Genomic DNA, 22,147 nt, shown 5'->3' on the forward strand with positions numbered 1-22,147 from the left:
AGTGGCATCGATAATTCGTGTTCCTGGGGTAAAACTCAAAACAACCTGTTACCCAGCCTTCGCTTTCTCGTCAAACACCACCGTCGCTTCGCACTCTCCAGGCTCAGTGGCTTCGCGTTCTCCTGCCGCCGTTGTCTTCCTGTCAAGCTATACGGATCGTTAGCACAAGCTCTTTCCCTCATCAGCGACAATACTCACCCATCTGACCACGAACGCGAATCCGATAAACACGAATACCACCACGATCATGGTGATACTGCCCTTCTTCCAATATGGTACATCTGTTGCCGGGTACATAACAATACCCCACCACGTGTACAAAATCTGTCCACCGAGATTCATCGTATACAGCGTCACACTCCTGACAGCATCGTCACCGGCTCTCTGGCAGATTGTAGTCGCCCATCCATATAGAACAGGATTCACGATAAAACTCGTGCCGCTGATGTAGTGCGCTGTAAAAATGCCTGCATCTGGAAGGTCTCGCACTAGCAGAAGCGATGCCGTGACGAGTTGCATCGCTCCAGCGAGAACGACCATGGGCAAACGATGGCCAGTACGGTCGATGAATGTTCCAGCAACAATCTGAGAGACGATTGCAACAGCCTGGATACCAAGAGGGTAAGTGTTGATCGCAGACTGAGAGAAGCGAGCTTTGTTGTGCTTGAGCCAGAGGAGAAACATGCCCTGGAAGGCGAAGGCTTCCGTCATGGCGCAAATGACCGAGAAGGCCGTGAGGATATATCTGAAACAGAGTCAATTCTGTAAATTGGCGTGACCGTAGGGCTACTTACATAGTTGGTGTTAAGAGAAGACGCTTAGCAAGGCTCCTGATCTCGATACTGTGGGTATTTGCCGTTTTCGGTGGCAGGCGAGCAATGGCGAGCTGCCTTTCTTGCTGATTAATATAGGTAACTCTTGTCGACTCTGGAAGGTCGGGGAATGTGAACTGTGATCATTGTTAACCCCGAAACTCGACGTGGTCCATCAATACAACGTACGAAGCCGAAAAGACCGACTGGTATTCCCATCAGGCCATCTTTGCAGTATTTGTCAGTAACGCCTGCGATCATGGTATATTCACACACATACCGATAAGGAATACCCATTGCCAGCCTTTCAAGCCACCTCTACCTTCCATGGTCTTATGCATGGCTGTCATCATTATACCTGCGAACATGCTTCCAACCTGTCCAACCGCGGTGAAGATGGCGGTTCGTTTGGCGATCTCGGAAGGCTTGCTGTGGACTATCTTGAGCCTTACTTACAGGGGCGTGGGCTTCACTTAACTTACTACCATGAACCCAACACATATATTGTACCACTGTATAAACTGGCTTCCATCAAGCCCTGGAAGAAACGTACTGCGCAGAGCTGTTCGTATGTTTTGCATGCCGCCGAACACATAGTCAGGCCGGACCAGAGGAGGAGGGTGAGAGGGAGCCAGATGCTGGGGCGAACCTTCTGGATGATAAGCCCATGGGGAATTTGGCCAACAACCATGCTGAAAAGTTGTTAGTTAGGAGCAATATGGCGGACTAGTGTATTGGTACGGACCCTGCAGTGAATATCGACAGCAGAATGCTGTACTGATTGCCTTGCAGGTTGACATCTTCCCGCAAGCCAGCGACGTAGGCATTGGCGAAAGCTTGACGATCTGCTTCGCATCAGCATACGATATTCTCATTAAGAACTTGAAGTCAGATTTACCGAGGTAATTGAAGAAGTAGCATGCACAGCAATACACCTGGTTGAATTACTCAGATACTACAAATCATCGATCTTTCAAGAGGACTGACCATGATGAAGATGTCTAATCACATGGAAGTTAGCATGGAGGCGTTATGGTGGGGATGACTATGCTGGTACCAAGCTTCATAACGAGTTTCCTCTCCATCGCCTTCGTCGCATCACCGGTATCACCAGACTTGAGCCCTTCATATTGTCATTAGCAATGGAACAAATACGCGATTCATCGATTGCGGATCTCTCACATCCTAAAGCACCCATCTTTGCTTGGGTGTGTTAGCAGATTAGATAAAGGGACGATTATCAGATTGATTAGATTGTACCAATCGCCTACTCTTATTACATCTGATACTGGGTACGACACGCGAGGGGCCCAGGCCTAGCCTCGGAGCTGGCGCATTGACTACGAAGATTCTTCGCGCTTGGTGATCGACCGAGCATCGGCCCGTTGCTAAAGTGCCATAGAGCCTTGGCCTTACCATACAAATCGAGGACTTTAGCCAGAAGTCTACACTGGCGTTTCCAGTCTGCTGACTTTCTAGTCATAACCCATGTTTACCGCCTTTGCTTACTTGCGGTCTTGAGCGAAAGGGGGAATACCAAGAGGTTCGCCGGAGATTTCTTGACCAACTTATCGGTAAGCTGGTACGAAAGCAGTATGATGTACATGTTGTTGAAGTAAAACGGCCGCAGTATGCGCGACGGAGACGAGCATCGCTCTCTTAACACATTGGTGGATGTTTTGTAATACTGCTTACTCTTCAGCCGGAGGATTTGTCCTGTACAACAGCAACTCCGGTCACGCACAACGACATTCGATCACCTTCCAGAAATTCATGTGCCTTCAAAGGGGTGTTGAGGCTGGTATGATATGGTTACGAAGAGGCTGACCGAAACTCACCCGACTTAAGAAGTTATCTTCGTCACAAGTAATTTTTTATGACCTTGCCTGTATGTCTCATCTCAGGACCATGAGAGGCTCTCGGGCGAACACGTATTTGGAAGCAAACTGATTAGGTTTCCTGGGTTACTTTACCTGCTTGATACACGCATCAGAATTTGAACATCCGCAAACACGTCTTCAGCGTCTCCTCTGTGCGGACTCAGCCGTTACCTGACAGTGAGCATTGAGAGGCCGGCATCTACTCCCAAATCGGCCCCTCCCGTTTCTATCGCTTCCAATGTTCCACAATACCACGTCGCACTCAACCCTACTTCATCACTACTATCCATTACACCATGTCTCATCTCGCCATGGGTGATCGCAGACCTCCGAGCCAGATAACGCGGAGGTTGTTAGTACGGGGAATATCTTGAGCTATAGTCTGAGCTGTAGTCTGAGCTGTAGTGTGGGCTGTAGTATGAGCCATATGAATCTTCATCAGATGCGGAACGGCCGCGGCTGTACTCGTCGTCATAGCCATCGTCATGCCTTGAACCATAGTTATCATCGTAGCCGTCATCTTGCCTAGAACTATACCCATCACCATAGTTATCGCACCTGGAACCATGCCTTTCACCGTATTCACGGTCGCGCGTGGGGTTGTAATGACGCGGAGAACGTGGCCTCGATCCTACAGATCCATTTCGGTTGCCCGGAGTGATCCGAGCAGGCGAGCGGGATCGATGGTCTCTTGAACAAGCGTGGCCGCGTCTTTCGTCATAATCGGGTTCACGCCTGTCGCGATACCGATTCGGAGAATACGGCCTAGTTGCCACGAAGCTTCTCCGACTATGCGGAGCGAACCGATCAGGCGAGCGAGACCGATAGCTAGGCGGCGACGTCTGTCCAGATAGGCAAGCAGGTCTAGATTCGCGGCGATCTAAACCTTGAGGAGACGGCTCTTGGGAGCCTTTGTTTTGGAAACTCATTCTCCCTTTGACGTGTATATTCTGCTGTCCGCTTCCACTGTTCACGTTTTGATTGTAAACTGGCGCCATCGTTCGTAAATGCGTACGACCATGTGGGTCTTCCAAGGTCTGACTGTAACCATTAGGTCTGTCATCACCAGCCGTCTTGTTCTTGATGCCGTTCGAAACATTAGAGTTCTGCAGCCCGCTGCCTCGTTTCTGATTGTGCTCAGATTCGAAAGGGATCTCATGCTCAGGTGGTGCGGCAGTAGGAGTATAAGACGACTGAACCTCGAAATCGCCATTAACTTTGATGTTCTGCTGGCCGTCTCCGCTGTTCACATTCTGATTGTAGATTGGCGCGCTGTTTGTGAGAAAGTTGGTGGCGGAGGGGTTTTCGAGCGTCTGAGAACCATACTTTGCGCTTGTGGAATTCTGGATGCGGACGTTACCGGCTGTCACACGTTGAGCACCGTCCTTCTGGTCTACATGTGCAGAAGATACAGGTATAGGATTAATAGGCTGACGCCGTCGTCTTTCTGATGGATCGGACGCTGGCGATGAGCGAGGCGATAGCTTTCCGCCGCGCAGAACCAACTCTCTGCCTTCAACTTCATTATCCTCATCAAAACGCTTTAGCGGGACTTCACTTGAGGTACGCGTCGCAGTCGAAGTGCGCATCAGACTGATTACAGCTGGCGTATCTGTGTCGTGTTGGTTTAAGTTGAATGTTTAGTTTTGAGATGAGTTGATAAAGCGTGGTTGGGTAGCTCGCAGGAGCAGCTAGAAGAGTCTTTGTCCTCTATAGCTAGAGCTGTGAGTCTCACAAGAAGACTTTCACTGTCTTTCATTATTTCAATCGTTTGTTTACCAAACACCGACAGTTGAACATAGAAGAGAAGGGAAGGATGAAGGTAGGGATTTGGCGGAATCGCGTCGGAGATGACCCGTGGATCCGAGGTAACAGCATCCTGAACACGCGCTACTATAGTGCGTCCACATTACTATCTATACAGCGGTGCAGGTGGAAGCCGCGTTACCAGCTTGTGCGTCCGTCAAAGGCATTTCCTGTTGTGTCGAGAAATCAAGGATGCGTGCCTGGGGCCAAAAAACCCTGGTGTAACATCAATCGGCTTACCAAAAGCGTACAACCACTCAACCGAAAAACCGACGTCATCCACCTTTCTCCACCTCCGCACTGCAGATCACCCCATGTTATCCCCAGACGCGACATTCCTACCCGCCACCAATAGCTCGGCAAGGCTTCCTGTGCACCGTTGCATCTTGATCATTCGTCAACGTCTTGTAGCTAAGAGTGGCCCCCACAATTACTCCGTCAATTATACGGCTCACGGCCAATTCGCCGAGCAAGCATCGTGACGTTTGATCACTTCACTCTCGGATTACAAGTTCCGCTAGTGGATGTTATAGCATATGAGCATGGGTATACTAATGTAAAGGGTCGCCCACCGGGCGCGCTGGTCGCTTTGCTGTTTTGTTGCGCTCGTGTCTTGCGCGTCAGGTTGGAAGTTGAGACCAGCATCATGTTCCATACACCGCATTTCAACTGGTATGGACGAGGCTTCAAGCTTCGCGCCGCCATCACCATCGCTTGCCAGCTAGCGTTCGTGCTTTTCGGTTACGACCAAGGTGTCTTCAGCGGCATCGTCGGCAATGAGGACTTTTTGAATACTTTCGATCATCCTTCGCCTGGCCTCGAAGGAATCATCGTATCCATATACAACCTAGGATGCTTCACAGGATGTATTCTTAGCTTCATTTTCTGCGAGAAAACGGGACGGAGACTGGCTATGTGGATTGCTATGGTCTGGATCATTGTAAGACGTTCAAGTCGCTGGTGTCAGTATCGTGGCTGATAGTATCAGGTCGGCGGCGCTCTTCAAGCCAGCGCGTACTCAGTCCCACATATGATGGTAGCTCGGTTCCTGACTGGCATTGGAACCGGGATCGAAACTTCGACTGTGCCTATGTATCAATCCGAACTTTGCGAAGCGAACAAGCGCGGCCGCCTCGTCGCGTCAGAACCTCTCTTTGTTGGCGTAGGGATCGAAATAGCATACTGGTTCGACTACGGAATGTCATTCACGGCAGGATCTATCGCGTGGCGCCTACCCATTGCATGTCAAGTCATTTTTGCCATTATCGTCATCATCCTTGTTTTTGGTCTTCCTGAATCGCCAAGATATCTTTATGCACATGGTCGACACGAGGAAGCACTTCAGATCCTCTGCGATGTTTACGATGGCACGCCCGATGATCCAAAGATAGAGAAGGAGAACAGAGAGGTACTCGAGGCACTGCGGGTCGAGCGCGAACATGGAGAATACAGGTGGTCGCAATTACTGAAGAAAGACCATGTGCAGACTGGACGCCGTGTACTGCTCGCGTACGGCGCGCAGTTTATGAACCAGATGGGCGGTAAGAAACTCCTCTGCACGAACTGCATGTGAGACATACACTGACTTTTTACACGTATGTTCAGGTATAAACCTCGTTGTTTACTACATCACATCGGTGCTAGAGCAGAACGTTGGGCTCGACAGAAACCTATCACTGCTTCTCGGCGGCGTCATCAACCTCATGTTCTTCCTCGGCTCTTTGCTTCCAACCTTCACACTTGATCGCACCGGCCGCCGAAAGCCAATGATGTGGGGCTCTTTAGGCCTCGGCCTTTCCATGATGATGATTTCAATCCTCTTGAGCTTCAAAGGAGAAGACGGAAGAGTCTTAAAAAGTACCGCCTCTGCTAGTGTCGCATTCTTTTTCACGGTAAGTGGATCCCCCGCCCTGTCGTTTTCTGTGAAACGGAGCTAACAAAGACTAGTACATGCTGGCGTTTGGCATGACGATGAACTGCATTCCTTGGGTCTATGTACCCGAGATTTTACCATTACATGTACGAGCAAAGGGAACGGCTGTCGGTATCTCCGCAAATTGGATCTGGAGTAAGTATCCCACATAGACTGCGTATGAGACATACACTAATCTTGATATCCATGTATAGACTTCTTCGTTGTCATGATCACTCCCACTCTTCTTGATAGCTTAGCATGGAAGGGCTATCTGATCTTCATGGCACTCAACTTCGCGTTCATTCCCCTTATCGTAGGTCTCCGGATATGCACCCAAACTTCACTCCCTAACGCGCTTCAGTACTTCTGCTATCCCGAAACTGCTAATTTGACGCTCGAAGAAGTTGACTGGCTCTTCTACGAAGGCGACGTGGTGAAGCGGAGTCGGCGTGTTGCGAAGGAGGGCTGGGAACAAGCGATCGGTACCGATCCCGTTGCTATCATGGAGACCGGTAGTACTTCGAGTGGCAACAAAGCTGAACATACGACGGAGAAGGCAGAGCATGTGTCACCCTAAGAGCTGATGAAGGCACCCCCGTCATTGTTTAGATACCCTGTCTTATATTATTATATTATAATGCTTCCGAGACCTTTAGGTCTGCACGAACACCAGTGAGCTGATAATACGTTCCGTTAAGCTGACTCAACATCAACTGTATAGGTCCTCTCGGCATAAATCCTCTTATCGTTCATCGGCGCAGTACTCTTATCCGACGCGCCATCGTGTATCCTTTCCCAAGCATCCTGATCGCGCCCATGGTGCACAGTAGACAAACTGAAGCCAATGTCCGCGTGATAGCTGTCGCCTCTCCTTTTCCGTGAGGTGCCGCCTCCAGTGGTTGTTGCTATGTATCGCTTGCTGTTCGGATCTGTGCTGCCGTCGCGATCGTTGTTGAAGAAGTGGCGTAGTGCCGGTAGGGAGGATGCAAAGCACCCGATTCCGGTCTCGACGTTCGAGCAAAGGACGATATGGGCAACCCAAACTGTGTGCGGGTCAGTTTGCGTTTCTTGGGTTAAAAGAGACTACATGCTTACATGGGAGATTGGTCTGAGACTCAAATTTGTTGACAAATGGAATTCGTATCATAGTAATGATTGACGCCAGTGAGGCGAAGGACAGTAGGCCGAATGCTTGGATCTTGGCTTGTCTTTTCATCTGTGTATTCCACAAGATGATAGCCGGCACGATGACCAGGGCCATGTCGGTCAAGATTGTCGACACTGTCGCAGTGTGCGCGATGATGAGGAATGTCTCCGCAGAAGCGCACCTTCCTTCGCCGCTCATGATCAGCGTCGGAGTCCCTGTAGGTATCGATTAGTCTTGTCTGACCTGCAGTTTGCAAATCTGCCCTACTCACATAGAGACCGCACTGGCTGGCAGTAAGCCAATGTTCCGACAAAGGTGACGAGAAAAGATGCCCATGTTACGGCCAGTAGAACCCAGACAGTGATCCTCATGGGCTTTTTGATCGAAGCAATTCGCCTGATCGTGATGCACACTGAGGATTTGACGGTTGCAAGTGCAACAACGTATACCAAGATCCAGATCAGGTAATACTTGATAGCTTCAGACTGCTGCCATGCATTCAGATCCTCGTTCATTCTGCCTAGGCCGACAAGACATCCGTAGATTGCAAGACCTGTAACAGGAATGTATGCGATCTATGAGATGATGTTAGCATAACCCAAGCTACAGACTCTCAGCGATAGACATACCATGCCAATAACCATGAACGTGTCTTCCAGGCCAAATATGCGCTTCTTGATTCGAATGAAGGTACGCAACGCCACAGTAACAGCAGAAAGCATGAAGAAGATGGATGAGATGGCGATGATAGCAAGTGGCAGCCCATCCGGTGTGATCAGCCTCGCGGACGGATCTACATCACTCGCAGGTGTCGCCATTGCAGGTTCGAGTCGACTGTGAATAGCAAGGATGCAGACAGGGTGCAAGACCACATCTTGAGGACGGTATTGTTGTTTTATACATTTACGCCGATCTTGGCCGTACCCATAAACCTGGAAGTTGGATTGCAGGATACATGTAGCCGTTAATCCAAATCGCCCAGGAGCCAACTAGAAAAGATTGCTGGAAAGGAGAGCTAATGTCAGGCATTTTGCACCCATACAACGACGCCATTGCGACGGTAGCGAAAAACTAGTGGACCGATCTCCCGCGCCGGCTGATCCTGAGCCGCGATCTAGATGGTTACTAGTGTCATGCGTCATGCTCGAGACGAAGCCTGACTCTCCAAATCGTATCGTGAAACCACAGAGCAGGTGTTCCGAGCGAAAGACCCAGCATTCTCTGGTATTTACACGGTGGGCCAAATCGTAGGTCTGGCACTACGACATCGTTAATCTGTCATTCTGTATCGCCACAACGGATCTTTCCAGAGATCTAGATGCGAGAGTGCGAACCAATTCGCCTATCGGGAAGGCTGCCAGAGTTGTACTTATCTTGTATCGTGTCATGTAGCTGCGCAGTCGCCAACGGCTCGAATCCTTGTAACCTGCCTCTTATCATCTCCAACCTGAGGCCGTACAATATGGATTGCGAACATAATGGTCAATCAGAGGATTCCGATTGGGGAAAACCTCAACATTGTCACATTAGAAGCATTGGCGAGCATAGAAATTGAGCTTGCGATAAAGTATATATTATTATGATTCACATTATTGTCCACATACGACCATAGGACACTGAAAATTAGGCTTCCCGTCCGCTCAGCCATATACAAGCAGTGTACCGGCGGATTAGTAGTTAGGTGGGTGACCACTAGCGAATCCCCGCTGTTGTATGTTTTTGTCCTCCTTTTTGCTCATGGACAGAAAAGGAATGCGAGCCGGGCCAGATGAGATCGCTTTCTGGTACATCTGTGGCGGCAATCCAGAGTCCACCGAGATGTTCAGTATTCATGCGATCACAGTGAGCAAAAGTCTTTTCCAATGCTCCAGTCGTTCGTTCTTCAGCCTCCCACTTCACCACCACCGTGCCCGGTCCACCCAGACAGCCCCTGCCATGGCACGACCACTTACAGACGCGGAGAGAGCCCGTGTTCGGGCTCACATGGATTTTCTTGACAGGGCTATGGCCGTTATCAGAGAGTCAGAGTTCGATCCCGACAAGGTCAATGCTGCTCACAAGGCGGCTGCCAGGGCGTATCCCGTTAGCAAAGGAATGTTCCAGGCTTATAGCGCAGAGGTCCTGATAGAAGTGGCTGACCCCCTGAGGGTGTTGAAAAACTTGTGTAATATCCTCAAACCAGACGCGTCTTGGGGTCTGGCCATGTACCGTGCCTGGTACAACGACGATGCGGCTTGGCATCGTATACTTTCTGTGCTCCGCCGAGATATCGAGTCATCACTAGCAGTATAACAGGCTCAACCCGGCCTTGTCGCAAGATATGAGTTGGTCCTTATGAATGATCAGTCCAAGTTCGAAGGAGCAGGTCCCGAGAAGATCCGCGAGCATTTCCATAGCTGGGCTGTAGATGAGCTACAACGTAACTGGCGTGCCGATCGCGAGCCCGCGACCAAGGACGAAATAACTGGCGCAGCCGGCAGTCCGGATTATCTGCACTGTGCTGGATCTCGCTACAATTTCTTTCTTCTTGTTGACGACATCTGCCTCGAATCCATTGAGATGATGAACGAGCCCGTGTTCAAGCTCGTCAAGGGAAACTGGGCGCCCGACAGCAAAGGAGACGAAGCTGCGGAAGACGAGAAGTTTGACTGGGAGGGCAGAGGAATAAATAGCGTTCATGAAGACGTCGGTTGGATGTACGTCGACGCCAGTGACTACGTTGATGTTCAGGACCAGTTGCAGGAGGATGGTTTCTGGCCGGAATTGTATGTAAGGCCGTCGCTCATGCGCTGGTGGAAGGTTTCAACAGGGCGCCTGGTTTCTGACGACGGAACGCATATTCTGCATAGATAAGATAAGACTACTTATCGTAGCTTAGTTAGCTTGGTTGCTAGTGTATCACTACTTTGAATAAAAACCTCATTACGACATGAGCAAGATTGATCGACACTGGACAGTCTCGTATAACGAGGCCCAGATAGGGCATCTGCATCGTGCTCCGTGACATGTAGGTCTTTCAACCCCAACCCAGGTCTCACTAAACGGGCATGCTTCGTGTTGCTGATATCAAGCACACCTAGTGTAACTCCGGAGTCGGTAACGGGTATTGATTCGTCCGTTTTCGCCCAATCACCCAGACCCAGATTTTCGTGCGCCACTCGCTGCAGCTGAAGCGTCGAATTTGTTCGCCATTCCACCTGAGCATACGTCTGGGTTCGCGCCGAACGCCTTGTGAAGATATGGCGTCCGAATTCATTGATTCGCTCTACGAATGCAGATGATATCATGATGAGGCTACCCAGAAGCAGGATAGTAACAAGAGCCCATATGCTGAAGGACAAGTGACGTGTGGACCTGACTTTCTGGATTCAATGTCAGTGGCAACTTCAAGATGATATGGAGAACGAACCTGGTTCCTGCAGTTCTTCCAGCATTGCGTCCCATTGCTGCATGAATTAGATGTATCGAGCCAAAAACCTCTCGCGTAGTCAGTCATCGTAGACTGTATACTGACCAAACTTGCTCTGAATAAGTGTTCCCGCTCCGCTTGCCATCTATCACCAGGAAGAATATCCATCTGCATACCAGCCATGATCGTGTTTCGAGAGAGCAACGTCGGTACACTTCGTAAGTAGTACCATATATCCAAGTAGTTTGGACTCAAAGTCAACAAGATCGGGCGGATGATTGACAAATCCTGACTATCATTCCAAATCTGAGGCAATACCTCTAGAGCATCGCGGGCAAACCCATTTACGCAAGCTGCTCCTGCCGGGAGCGATGGGTTGCAATAGAAGCGACGCGTGATGCAACCGATGACACCAGGGGTCTTGGTAGAGAGGGAGTCTGATGAATGGTTCCTGTAAATCAACGGCGTTCCCTCAAACCAAGGATCGTCCGTTTCATTGAAGGTCAATACTTCAGAGGCGTCCAAGAAGACGAGCGATACATATCCGTTCGATGACCGAAGCTGGGGGATAAATGTGTCACTTTCTTCATCCCGTACAACGCTTTCCAAAATTAGCTTTTCGAATTGATCTCCACCGTGATTGATGTCTCTGAGGCCAGCTGGCGGAAACTTACCTGACTTTATAGTCTCCATTTGTGACACCAGGTATGGGCTTCTCATCATCCGGTTTTAGTCGATAAGTGAAGAAATCTTCAGGACCGAAACCGTATCTGTAGGTCAAGTGACGTTCTCCCGTTCGTGATTCAGTCATCTCGGTAAGATTCTGCGTGTCGAGAGGCGCGCAATGGCTCTGGTGCCGCATGATGAAACGCGGTCCGGTGTTCAGACCAAGATGGGAAAGAGAGTCTATGTCGCCAGAGTCAAGCAACAAGTTTCCTGTGCTCGATTTGCATATTTCTTCTGAAAAGGGGCACGAGGCGTTTTTGTCCGACGTAAAAGGCAAAGAAGATTTTACAAAAGCCCCACAACTCTCTGCTAATTTCTCAGTAGATCCGTGACCGCACTGTGTCACATGTGCGAAGGATTCGACTCCTTTCCGGTTATGATATGACGTTGTGTCAGAAACTGGAAAGTTCAAAGTAGTGTTGTTGCTGACAAGCTTGCCGCACAATCGACCAGATATCAAAGCTTCATTTGTAGTGGTCAAGAGAGCCTTGGATGAGGTGATACCTAGTGCAATCCACATCAGTTGTAGCTCAGTGAGTTCAAAGCAAAACGTACTCGCTGCTACAGATAGTGCGGAGATCGTGGCAGCTAGCAATGCGACAGGTAGCACCCTTTGTCGCACGCTATGCGTCCTTTGCTGCCAGACGAAGCTTGCTCGCAACAAATCAATGGCCGCATCGTGAGCCAAAGGTGTGTTTCGTAGTACGGCTTGTTGTTGGTGGTAAACAGCATCTCGAGGCACAGTAGTGGAGAGCGAGGTATGCAGAATGAATCGAATAATCGTCCATAAAGCACGCCCTGATGCACCGATAAATAAAGCAAGAAATGCGAGCAATAGGTTACCATATTGCTGGCTCAGAGTGAGTGTTGCACCAAGAAACGTGCCTGATGAGTAGTTTGTCCAAAATCCGATGTAAATATCATCATCGCTTGACCCCGTCGGCAATATGAACGACATAATAGCAGATTGTATCGCCGTGAGGGAGATGCCAGAAGTAATGAATTTGACTAGAGAGGACTGTAATAGTAATTAAGCGTGATGCAACAGGATAGACGTGTACCTATTCCTGCTAAGTAAAGAACGAAGGGTGAAGGGTGTCTTTTGCCAGCAGGAAGGCGGACGTCGGTGGCAGGTGATGAGCTTTCTAGAAGCCTTAAGTCAGGAACAAGAGTCTCTGTCCGTGTTGAGCGAATTAACGCTGGTTGGGTGCTCGTCCACCATTCGCTGCCTGCACCGATAACCGCTCGTTGGGTTGGGTTGCATCCTGTGGTTTCAGCCATTATGCCGTGCAGTCAAACTTAGAAGTAAAGAGAAAGACAGTTAACACGATGCGGAACGAAAAGCTTGGCGCAGCATACTCCGCTGTAGAAGCTTTTGGGGGCGGCTCTGGCGTCAGCCGATTGGTTCGGTACAGTGCTGGAACGCGAGGTGTGTATGTCAACACGAACCAAATGCGAGTAGGCATCTAAACTTAGCCTTGTTGCTTCCTTGCTCCTACAATAAGCGCTGGTGGCACAGAACGTGGGGGATGAGGCTGATCCTCGCGCCTTTACCAACTGAACCCCCTGAGCCAAGCAGCATGACCTATGAACTACTATTTGGGACGATTGACCTACGCGTAAATGTTTGGCTTCCCGAATTACGCAAGAGAGAACATGGGTAGAGACAATAAGGAACGGGTACGTGAAACTATGTCTTCTTCAAACCTACATATCGTACAGGGTGGTGATGTTTTCTGTACACCGTCTATGATACACGCTCTAATATGGAGCGATGGAGCGAACGTGAAGACTACGATGATTTCTCGGCAGCCTTGGCGGCTTCGAGTCGCGAACTAATGTGAGGGGTAGCGTGCGTTTTGGGAGCCTGTGGCTTCATGATCTGGCGAAGGATAGCGCGACGTGGCGCAGTTATCCTGTTGCACAAAACAACCGCACCAGTCAACAGAGCGAGAGCGCCGGCTTGGTGTGCGGAGGCCAGCCAGGTAGGGACCATGTAGATCAATGTGCTGATGCCGAGAGTAACCTGAAGGACAACGAGGTGAACCATTCCTTGGACACCCTTGTGCTGATCCTTGGAAAGCTTACTTCGCACGCCCTTTCCAAAGCGAGTGTATGCAAAGAGACTCATGATGGCAGTGAATGTAGTCGTTGCGAGGATGCGGTGGTCAAGCTGGACGAGAGAAGGGTTCTCGAGCATGTTGCGCCACCAAAGATCCGATTGATCTGGGACGTGGCTGTAAAAGGGATCGAAAAGTTCCTTCTTGGGTGGAGCGAGACCGAGACCCATCCATGGGAATTCGTTGTAGATCAAGCCAGCATCAAGACCAGCAACCAGGGCACCTGACATAGCAGTAGTGAAGACAAGAGCGGTAAGACCAAAGACGGAGCGTCTAAAGATGCGGAGAGCAGGATGTTGCAGAGCCTTGATAGTCTCAGCAGCCTTGGCCGGGTCTGCTAGCATGCGATGCTCCTTGAGAATCGAAAGACCAGTGTAGACCATTGAGCAGTAGACAGTGAATGCAGCACCCAGATGGGCAGTCAGGCGATACTGGCTGACACGGGGATGGCTTCCAGGTTCGAAGAGGTCGTCCTTAAGTCCACTTTTAACCATCCACCAGCCAATGGCACCCTGGCCACCGATCATACCGCAAATTCCGATAAGCTTCCAGGCCATTGAAGGCGCTACTCTACGACGTGCGATGAAATAGGCGGTTGGTACGAGCATGGTGATGCCGATGACACGACCCCATAGACGATGAGCCCATTCCATAAAGTAAATTTGCTTGAAGTCGGCCATGTCCATGCTCGAATTGAGCTGTTGGAACTCGGGTGACGCCTTGTATTTTGTGAACTCGCTGTCCCATTCGGCCTGGCTCATGGGCCAGAGGGAGCCTGTGACGGGACGCCATTCGGTGATGCTCAGCCTGTCCAACTTTAGCAGGTGTGACGGATGCAGTGACGTTGTGCCTACCCAGACTCTGTGAGACGAGTCAGGCCACCGAAAACGACTATGCCGAAAACGCTCGCAGCACTCCCCAGCAGCCAGTATGCAACGCTCTTGGAAGTTGTCTTGGGGAAGCTGCTCGACTGGCTTCCACTCTTGGTCGCAGCTTCCTCCAGTATCGCCCTCCCCGCATTCGATCCCTCAATGGTCGCGGTATTGCGGAGAGGCTGGGTCGATTTCCACCTGACCGATTGCAGGGCAGAGGGTCTCGATGAAGATCGTGAAGCGGAGACTGCGGATCGAATCGGCGAATTGAGGCATGGCGTAGATACGAAGAGTCGTCGTGAGAGGCGTGGAGCAGCAGTCCGCAGCTGCGGAAATGCCTTGTATATTGAAGCCATGACAGCGGCACGTAGAGAGGAAGAAGGAGGTTAGTCAGTCATCATGTCATCGACTTTGAGTCTTCGGTGGTTCGATGGGCCGGCGACGCGCCAAGAAAGAACCCTGCATATCCACCGCCGTTGACAGGCGGAAGCGACGACCCACTCCGCAGGTTCGCAACTGCATCACCGGACCCCTCAGAGTGGTGATCGCCATTTGGCGTTTTCCGCGCTGGCAGCGTGATGCGCCCAGCCTCCACCGCATTTTGCTAACGCTATCTTCCTATTCTCCTAGTACTTTCACCGTCTCTGCTTCGTGTGCGTGACCGCCCCGTGTTATTAGACCCGGCGTGCACTGCGTTACCCCACCCGCTCTGGTCGCATCTCCGTCGCTGTCAAACACCACGACCCATGCACTTCAAGAGCAGTGTATAGCATAGCATGGACCCCGCCCATCAGCCACCCACAGGTCACGGGAGCGCCAGCCTCGACCATGACGCCCAGCCGGAACTTGGTGGATTAAATCGCAACGAAACATGGCCGCTGGTTGAGGCAGAGAGTACAGAGGGCGGCGCAGGCTCAAGTAGCACCCCATACGTCAGCCTTTTCTCACCCAATGTACCCGCCATACCACCCTCTGCACCATCCGACCTCCCTAGCAGCCCCAGGAACCACGTGAGCCACTCTAGGTCTCTTAGCTACTCGCGCTCTATGCCATCACTGGCAGGCTACTCCAGCATGACATCGCGCGCTCCTAGGAACCACGTCTCGCCTGACCGATCACCCATAGTCCAGCTACAGACACAGATTGATCAAGCCCAAAAGAGCGCCGACGACCCAAACACACCTCTCGAAGAGCAGGGCAAAAGGCGCACTACCCTGGATCTTATGCGTGCCGAGCATTCTGTTCGCACCGACATCAGCAGGTTGTTCAGCGAGAGTGCGGCTATGCCAGGAACCAGAGCGCCTTCCTACAGCAACGCGACCGGTCCGCTGTATCTCCGTGGTGAGAACCCCTACGACATTGGATTGTGCACCCGCTAACATTGTCAGCCTCAGGCGAAGCCATACCGCTTCCAGATCACCTTTACACCCGCGGACTAGTCGAAGGACGACACTCAGATATCACGATCATCGCCTTCGGTAACCGATACCCCCTGCATCGTCTCATTCTCGACCGCGCACCATTTTTCACCACCGCTCTCTCAGAACCATGGCTCGAAAGTCAGTCCAAGGAAGTCAAGCTACGTCCAGAGGAGATCGATCCTAGCATAACGCAGGCATCGTTTGAGCTGGCCATAAGAAAGCTCTATGGAGTGGATATATCGAAAGAGTCAGATGCCGAGGCTATCGGTTTGTTCGCAACTGGCTGTTGGCTGGAGATGCAGGACCTCATTGATTCTGCAATCGAATCCATACTGCGGCAGATGGCACCAGAGACGCTTGCATACCTCATTCGTTTAGTCACCTCCAACTACTACGGTCGATCTGGAGACCGCATACTTGAATCAGCCAAAGCGATGTTAAGCAGGAATGGCTGGGAAATGCCACTCAAATACTGGGACGACATGCCAGGCGACATCATCCGCGAGCTCGTAGGATCGGACGGCTTCTTTGTCGACAGCGAGTGGGACCGATGGGTGCTCTCCAAGCGTCTTCTTGACCGCCGCCTACGACAAGCCGCCATCGAGGCTGGTCTCATACAGCGAGGACAGAAGCCCATTCCACAGGCGCCCAATTCCCTCCGTCTCATGGCCGTTCGCTTTGACGGTGTGTATCGACAGAACGCCTTGACGACAGCGCACTCGTCCTCCGATGCGCAGGCAGACTGGCTTGCTCTTTATACTCTGCCCGACATTGAGCGCCTACTCGTGTTGCTAGACGAAGGCATCCACTACATTCACATGGAATACGAGCAGCTCGAGTTCATCAGGAACGCCCGTGATGTCTTTGGCCTACCAGTGATGCCTGAAAGGGTCATCTCTAATGCACTATGGCAGCAGCTGGCTCTCCGCCAGAGAGTGCTCAACACTGATGAATCAGCCCAGGAACTGGGTCTATGCCAATCAACGCCTGACCCCGAAGTAGCGAATGTGGCAACCAAGTCCGGAAGCGAGCCGACTAGCAAAGGAAAACAGAAAGAAACTACGGTTCCTGTTGACGAAGGCGACATCGAGTCAGATAGCTGGGACGGTAATGGCAAACCACGGAAATTCTGGATTCCAAGCTCAGACTGCAACATCGTCCTTGGCAACGGGGCTGATCCTGTTGTTACGACCTCAAACTCTTTCCAACGCCATGCTTCGCGTCTCTCGGCCACGATCCAACCAGAGGACGCACAATGGGCTACTGACTTTGCATCTACTCCGTCGACTTTGACCAACCCAAACACTCGCATGGACTTCGCGCAACGTCCGATATCAGCTGGCGGTGGTAACGCTGGACAGCCGAAGCCAATCGCCTACACCGAATTCCCTCCATTCCGCTTTTCGGCCGAGTTCCCCAACCCGCGCTTCCTTAAAGAGAAAAAACGGGTGTATTCGAGAACAGTATCATATGCAGGCTCGTTGTGGAACATCTACATACAGAAAGTCCGCTCCGCAAAGAACATCCAGTTGGGCGTATACCTTCACCGTGCCAAAGAGCGAGAGGTAGACGAGACTGGACACATCAGTGGTCTTAGCCAGCAGAACAATGGATCCGTCGACGAGCGCATTGGTCAGCTAGAGCGCGAAATGCTCATGCGTAGCGATCGACGTGATCGCCGGCGTAGCACTCGAGTCCCGTTTATGGATCCTGGCGCAGAGGAAGACACCTCCGGTAGTGGCGGAGACGCTGACCCTTCTCTCGGCTCTCTAGGACTGCGCAATCCACTCTTCTCCAGCAACGGTCTCGGTCGCCATCGCAGTCGGCTACCGACCCGCGGCATCCCCCAATGGGGCTTCCACAATCTGGCCTCCTCCCCACCTCAAGACGGCGATGCCGTAGACTCTCCCTCTTTCCCCAACCTTTCATACACGCCCTCCGACCACGAATCTGATACCCCATCCACTGACGACGAGTCTGACGCAGCCGCATACATCAACCCTTCCCTTGCCTCCAAAGTCCAGCGCAAAACCCGCGCCATCGTCCCCGCACTCCCACCCTATGTCGACGGCCGACCAACCATAAAAACCTATTTCAAAATCTACAGTCCCTCCAAGGGCGGAAGGATGCTAAGCATCTACGAAAGCGCGCCTGACCGCTTCAACTTCAGTCAGAGCTGGGGATGGAAGAGCAGCACTTTGATGCTGGATGAGATTACGATTAGTGGTGGAGGTGATGATACCCTGGCTGGAACTAACCCGGCTGCGAGCAAGAAGACGGACGGCAAATTGAGGTTCATGGTTGTTATTGGGAATTTGTAAAAGGGCGTACATGGTGGCATGGTATGAAATTGCGTTCCATGGTATGCATGAGCGATGGGTGTTCTGGTGTTAAGATAGTCTTCATCTAAGATGAGCTAGGATGCTACAAACAATCTGTACACTCTCTTCCGAATTTTCCACGCATGTTCATGGAACACGCACCCAACCCTGTGACAGTCAAGTATAGATATTCTACCCATTCCTATCCGATTTGATCACAGCGCCATACAAACCATTCCCGCAAACCCACGCCGTAACGCCGAGACAACGCATTGCTAGTCTTGTCTAAAGACTGAGAAATCACCAACATGGGTTCTTTCCTCTCATCCGAAGACACGTCGCCACGTCCAGCTAAGAGGCACATGTTACTTGTCGTATCAGTATATGTGTATAGACTTGGTCAGGGGAAAAGAGGTAAAGCGAAAAGTTTAGATTTCCCCATTCTTCTATACGCTAGTAGCAACAGCACCATATGATGGAGACGAACTATAACTGAATACATAGATCCGTGCTGCAAACTAAGGTTGATTGATTATCAACCAAACTAAAAGCTACAGCTGACATATAGCACCCAAACCCATGATCTATGCGCTACTCCTGCTCGTTGTCGCTAGCCTCACTGTCGCTATGAATCATGCCGTGCAGTCCTTCCCTCTCAGCCCCAATCAGTGGAGCCCGCTCACCCTCCTTTCTTGCAAAATGGCCTCCAATGCTAACAGCCAGAGTACTGAAACCATGTATCATTGTACTTCCAAGCACAACAAAGCAAACAATCGGCCAAATCATCGTAACTGTTCGTTGTTTGTCTGCTGGGAGATCATTTGGTGGATCAGGAAGAGGTAGCGAAGTACCGGTTTCCAGTTGTGCGCGGGCTTCAATAGCAAGGAAGAGGGCGCCGACGCCCATTGGTCCGAAATGTCCGACAAAGAGGGCTTCAGTGGTGGTTTTGACAGATGGAAGGCAGTTCATCTTGAATAGAGTGAAAACAATCGGGATCCTGCGGAAAAGCAGAATGAGTGCGAGTAGAAGCAACAGTCGTGGAGGCGTGATTTCATCCATGGCGTTGAAACTTTGCCATGGGATCATCGCGCCAAAGAAGATGAAAAAAGCCGAGTTGATCAACAAGTCGATAATAACGGGTAGCTTAGTCTCCTCCGTTGGAGCATTTTGGTTGTGCGCGAAACCACGTCCTGCGAAGAAGGCCACCAGGAAGTCATCAACGCCAAGAAGTGATGCCAATCCGATGGAGAAGATGGCCAAGAGAAGGTAGAAGGCGAGGTATGAGGCTCTGCCCATCCACTCACGGCTGTGCGAGAACTTGAATATCGCGTTGAAAAGGTAGCCTAGTGCGATACCCAACAGAACACCTCCGACACACTGGTACAGTACTGTGATGAGGAACCACTTCTTCAGTACCCCACCAACAGTATTCTTCAGCAAAAGACTGAGACCCAGGTACAAGAACGGGAAGGACATGCCATCGTTGCACCCACTCTCTGCGCTTAGGTAATCCCTAATTCGCTTGGGTACTCGGGTGCTGAACTGACTGTTTGACAGGACTGAAGCTGCGAGGACGGGATCCGTTGGGGTGAGACACGCTGCTATGGTCAATCCAGTTTGGAAATCTGTCTGGAAGATGAACGTGACAAGCATGGCACATATCAGCCAGCCAAACGTCATGACAGGCCCCAGAAGAATAAGCAAGGCGCGCCATTTTCTTTGAAGGTAGCCTGCTGGAAGCTCCAGACCGACTGCAAAACATTGGATTCCGACGATGAGGCGCGTCGTCTCTTGAATCCAGTCATCCTGCGGCAGTTAGTATTGTCCGCTTGCATGACTGCAGTACACTCACAGAGAAGCCCCAATCGTAAGGCGTGAGAAGATTTAGAGCACGTGGTCCGACGATCTATTAAACACATAAGCAGAAGATTTATTCTTGGGCATGTCTGCTACTCACGATACCAAAAGCTGTAGCTAAAGGTGGTTCTGAAAGATGCAGGCGGTTCCGAATCATAAGCGAGAACAACGCGTATAAGATGAGGAAGAAGGTCAGGGTCACGTATGTAACGTGAGGCCCCGTAGGCTCAAACTGAGACCAAGCCATGATGCTTCAGCTGTCTGTTAGAAGATTGCGCGTCTGTTTGTTGTTGGGTGCGGTGAAGTCTCTGCGAAGCTTGGGCTTGGGAGAAGGTGCTATGTGATCGCCGTGACGTCGAGAGAATAGGCAAAGGCCGTACGGAAGCAGCACGCTGTATAAGACAGCGAGTGTTTGTGAACGAAGACACTCAGGTGGCAGATATCATAGCAACTACCTTGCGGGGTGGATGCGTGAATAGAATTAATGGCGCGTTGGATCAAGAGCTCCGACGTGAAGGATCACACTGCATGGATCCGCATCGATGACGAAGGTTGGCTAGATTTGGCAGTCACGCTCGGACCGCCCTGCCGGAAGAGGTGGCACCTTGCATATGAGAACCACACTATTGGGCGTTTGATGTGACATGGGTAGAAGAAGATCAGTAGAGACGAGTGTGAGTGAGTGAGTGCATGTTGGTCGAGCACTATGGCCCTATCATGTATGTGCACCGGGCGCAAAAGCGACATATGCGGCTAGAGCAGCCACAATCTCCACGTGAGCACGCGAGGTAATCAATTCCGCTACTTTTGTATCAAGCGCCTCCCTCGAATATGGATATGCCCAGACGCCGCTCCCACGCGGTGATGCTACTCAATCTGACCACGACCCATCGCGGCTGGTATTAAAAATACATGCAAATTACAGTGAAACCAAGGATTGTTATTAATGGCGGTTCTCGACTATGCGTCGTCCGGCGGGTTGTTGAAGAAAGCGAATCGTATCCTGTGAAGCTAGAGGAAAGTCAGAGAGATGCAGTCTGGAGGGAAAGGGTATGCATACCGAAGGCAGTTTCGGAATGACGACTGCGAGCGTCGCGAAACAGTTGATGAGGAAATACGTCAAGTCGTATTGCGTGTAATGCGTACTGACGAGAAACAGCACAATGGGTACGCTAAGAAGGAACTTCTTGGCTGGTGTGTATTGGTCTCCGTTGTCGATCTGTTCCCACATGTTGAGGTTGTCGTAGGCACCCGAGTTGAAGTCAAAGGGCACACCGCGCACGTAGTGGAACATGAGGTAGGATCCCGCCACGTACGAGAGGTTTACTAGGGTCCACGATGCTTCCTGCGACATGCCGGGGATGATATCGAACAAGATCTTGCCGAAGAAGATGAGGACAAAGTGGATGGCCCAGGCGCCTGCATGTGTTAGCCGGGGACAGGTAGAGAGGGCTCGTCGGTGTGGGCTCACCCTTTGCATTTACCCATTCGGCGTTCAGGTTGGGGAGGGCTGACTGGTCGCTCAGCTGCTCGAGCGACTCGGGGGGCTCTTTGTAGACAAGACTACTGCTACGTCGCCTCCTCGCGTCTTTTGCAGCATCCAGAGACATCTTGGAGTAGGAAGACGGCGGGTCTGATTGGCGGGAGCGCGGGTCGCCAGCAAAGCTTAGGCGGGAGGTGCGATTGAGGAGTATGGGTGACAGTTTGGCGGTATTGATAGGATTGTCGGGCGGCCGGGCGGTGAGAGGGGGGCAGAGATGGGCGGTGGTCGCGTGAGAGAGCTACTACTGGAGAGCTGCCACGGGCAATGGCATGTCAGTGAGGGCCAAAAGGAGCAAGGCGGCGAGGTGGGCCTTCAGGG

The 22,147-nt window shown here is 51.2% G+C and overlaps 8 protein-coding genes across 8 annotated transcripts; 3 read left to right on the plus strand and 5 right to left on the minus strand.

Moving 5' to 3' along the window:
- Positions 1-48: 48 nt before the first annotated feature.
- On the minus strand, positions 49-4,302 carry GT037_001591 (mfs general substrate transporter; the record flags this gene model as incomplete). The annotated part of the gene is made up of 13 exons (XM_038926638.1): positions 49-147; positions 199-745; positions 795-949; positions 1,002-1,039; positions 1,093-1,241; positions 1,295-1,504; positions 1,558-1,657; positions 1,711-1,747; positions 1,800-1,813; positions 1,870-1,935; positions 1,995-2,015; positions 2,322-2,528; positions 3,708-4,302. Coding segments are annotated over 13 exons (2,238 nt in total), but the record flags the coding sequence as incomplete, so codon positions are not given.
- Positions 4,303-5,144: 842 nt separating this feature from the next.
- Positions 5,145-6,990, plus strand: GT037_001592 (uncharacterized protein; the record flags this gene model as incomplete). Its single annotated transcript, XM_038926639.1, has 6 exons — positions 5,145-5,438; positions 5,487-6,039; positions 6,104-6,390; positions 6,446-6,566; positions 6,626-6,726; positions 6,775-6,990. 6 exons carry the CDS (start codon positions 5,145-5,147, stop codon positions 6,988-6,990), a joined length of 1,572 nt encoding a protein of 523 aa, XP_038789931.1.
- A 116-nt stretch (positions 6,991-7,106) lies between these two features.
- On the minus strand, positions 7,107-8,378 carry GT037_001593 (uncharacterized protein; the record flags this gene model as incomplete). The annotated part of the gene is made up of 4 exons (XM_038926640.1): positions 7,107-7,456; positions 7,509-7,775; positions 7,832-8,135; positions 8,190-8,378. 4 exons carry the CDS (start codon positions 8,376-8,378, stop codon positions 7,107-7,109), a joined length of 1,110 nt encoding a protein of 369 aa, XP_038789932.1.
- Positions 8,379-9,495: 1,117 nt separating this feature from the next.
- On the plus strand, positions 9,496-10,413 carry GT037_001594 (uncharacterized protein; the record flags this gene model as incomplete). Its single annotated transcript, XM_038926641.1, has 2 exons — positions 9,496-9,846; positions 9,907-10,413. 2 exons carry the CDS (start codon positions 9,496-9,498, stop codon positions 10,411-10,413), a joined length of 858 nt encoding a protein of 285 aa, XP_038789933.1.
- A 1,167-nt stretch (positions 10,414-11,580) lies between these two features.
- GT037_001595 (uncharacterized protein) lies at positions 11,581-11,831 on the minus strand (the record flags this gene model as incomplete). Its single annotated transcript, XM_038926642.1, has 2 exons — positions 11,581-11,584; positions 11,644-11,831. The coding sequence occupies 2 exons, from the start codon at positions 11,829-11,831 to the stop codon at positions 11,581-11,583; spliced, it is 192 nt and encodes a 63-aa protein (XP_038789934.1).
- Positions 11,832-13,487: 1,656 nt separating this feature from the next.
- Positions 13,488-15,043, minus strand: GT037_001596 (electron transfer protein mitochondrial precursor; the record flags this gene model as incomplete). Its single annotated transcript, XM_038926643.1, has 2 exons — positions 13,488-14,622; positions 14,670-15,043. 2 exons carry the CDS (start codon positions 15,041-15,043, stop codon positions 13,488-13,490), a joined length of 1,509 nt encoding a protein of 502 aa, XP_038789935.1.
- Positions 14,709-18,429, plus strand: GT037_001597 (uncharacterized protein; the record flags this gene model as incomplete). Its single annotated transcript, XM_038926644.1, has 4 exons — positions 14,709-15,072; positions 15,318-15,340; positions 15,458-16,028; positions 16,082-18,429. 4 exons carry the CDS (start codon positions 14,709-14,711, stop codon positions 18,427-18,429), a joined length of 3,306 nt encoding a protein of 1,101 aa, XP_038789936.1.
- Positions 18,430-19,020: 591 nt separating this feature from the next.
- Positions 19,021-21,896, minus strand: GT037_001598 (na(+) h(+) antiporter 2; the record flags this gene model as incomplete). The annotated part of the gene is made up of 4 exons (XM_038926645.1): positions 19,021-20,235; positions 20,282-20,335; positions 21,347-21,705; positions 21,758-21,896. The coding sequence occupies 4 exons, from the start codon at positions 21,894-21,896 to the stop codon at positions 19,021-19,023; spliced, it is 1,767 nt and encodes a 588-aa protein (XP_038789937.1).
- Positions 21,897-22,147: the final 251 nt, after the last annotated feature.

This window comes from Alternaria burnsii (genome assembly GCF_013036055.1).
Source record: "Alternaria burnsii strain CBS107.38 chromosome Unknown 750, whole genome shotgun sequence".
NCBI lineage: Eukaryota > Fungi > Ascomycota > Dothideomycetes > Pleosporales > Pleosporaceae > Alternaria > Alternaria burnsii.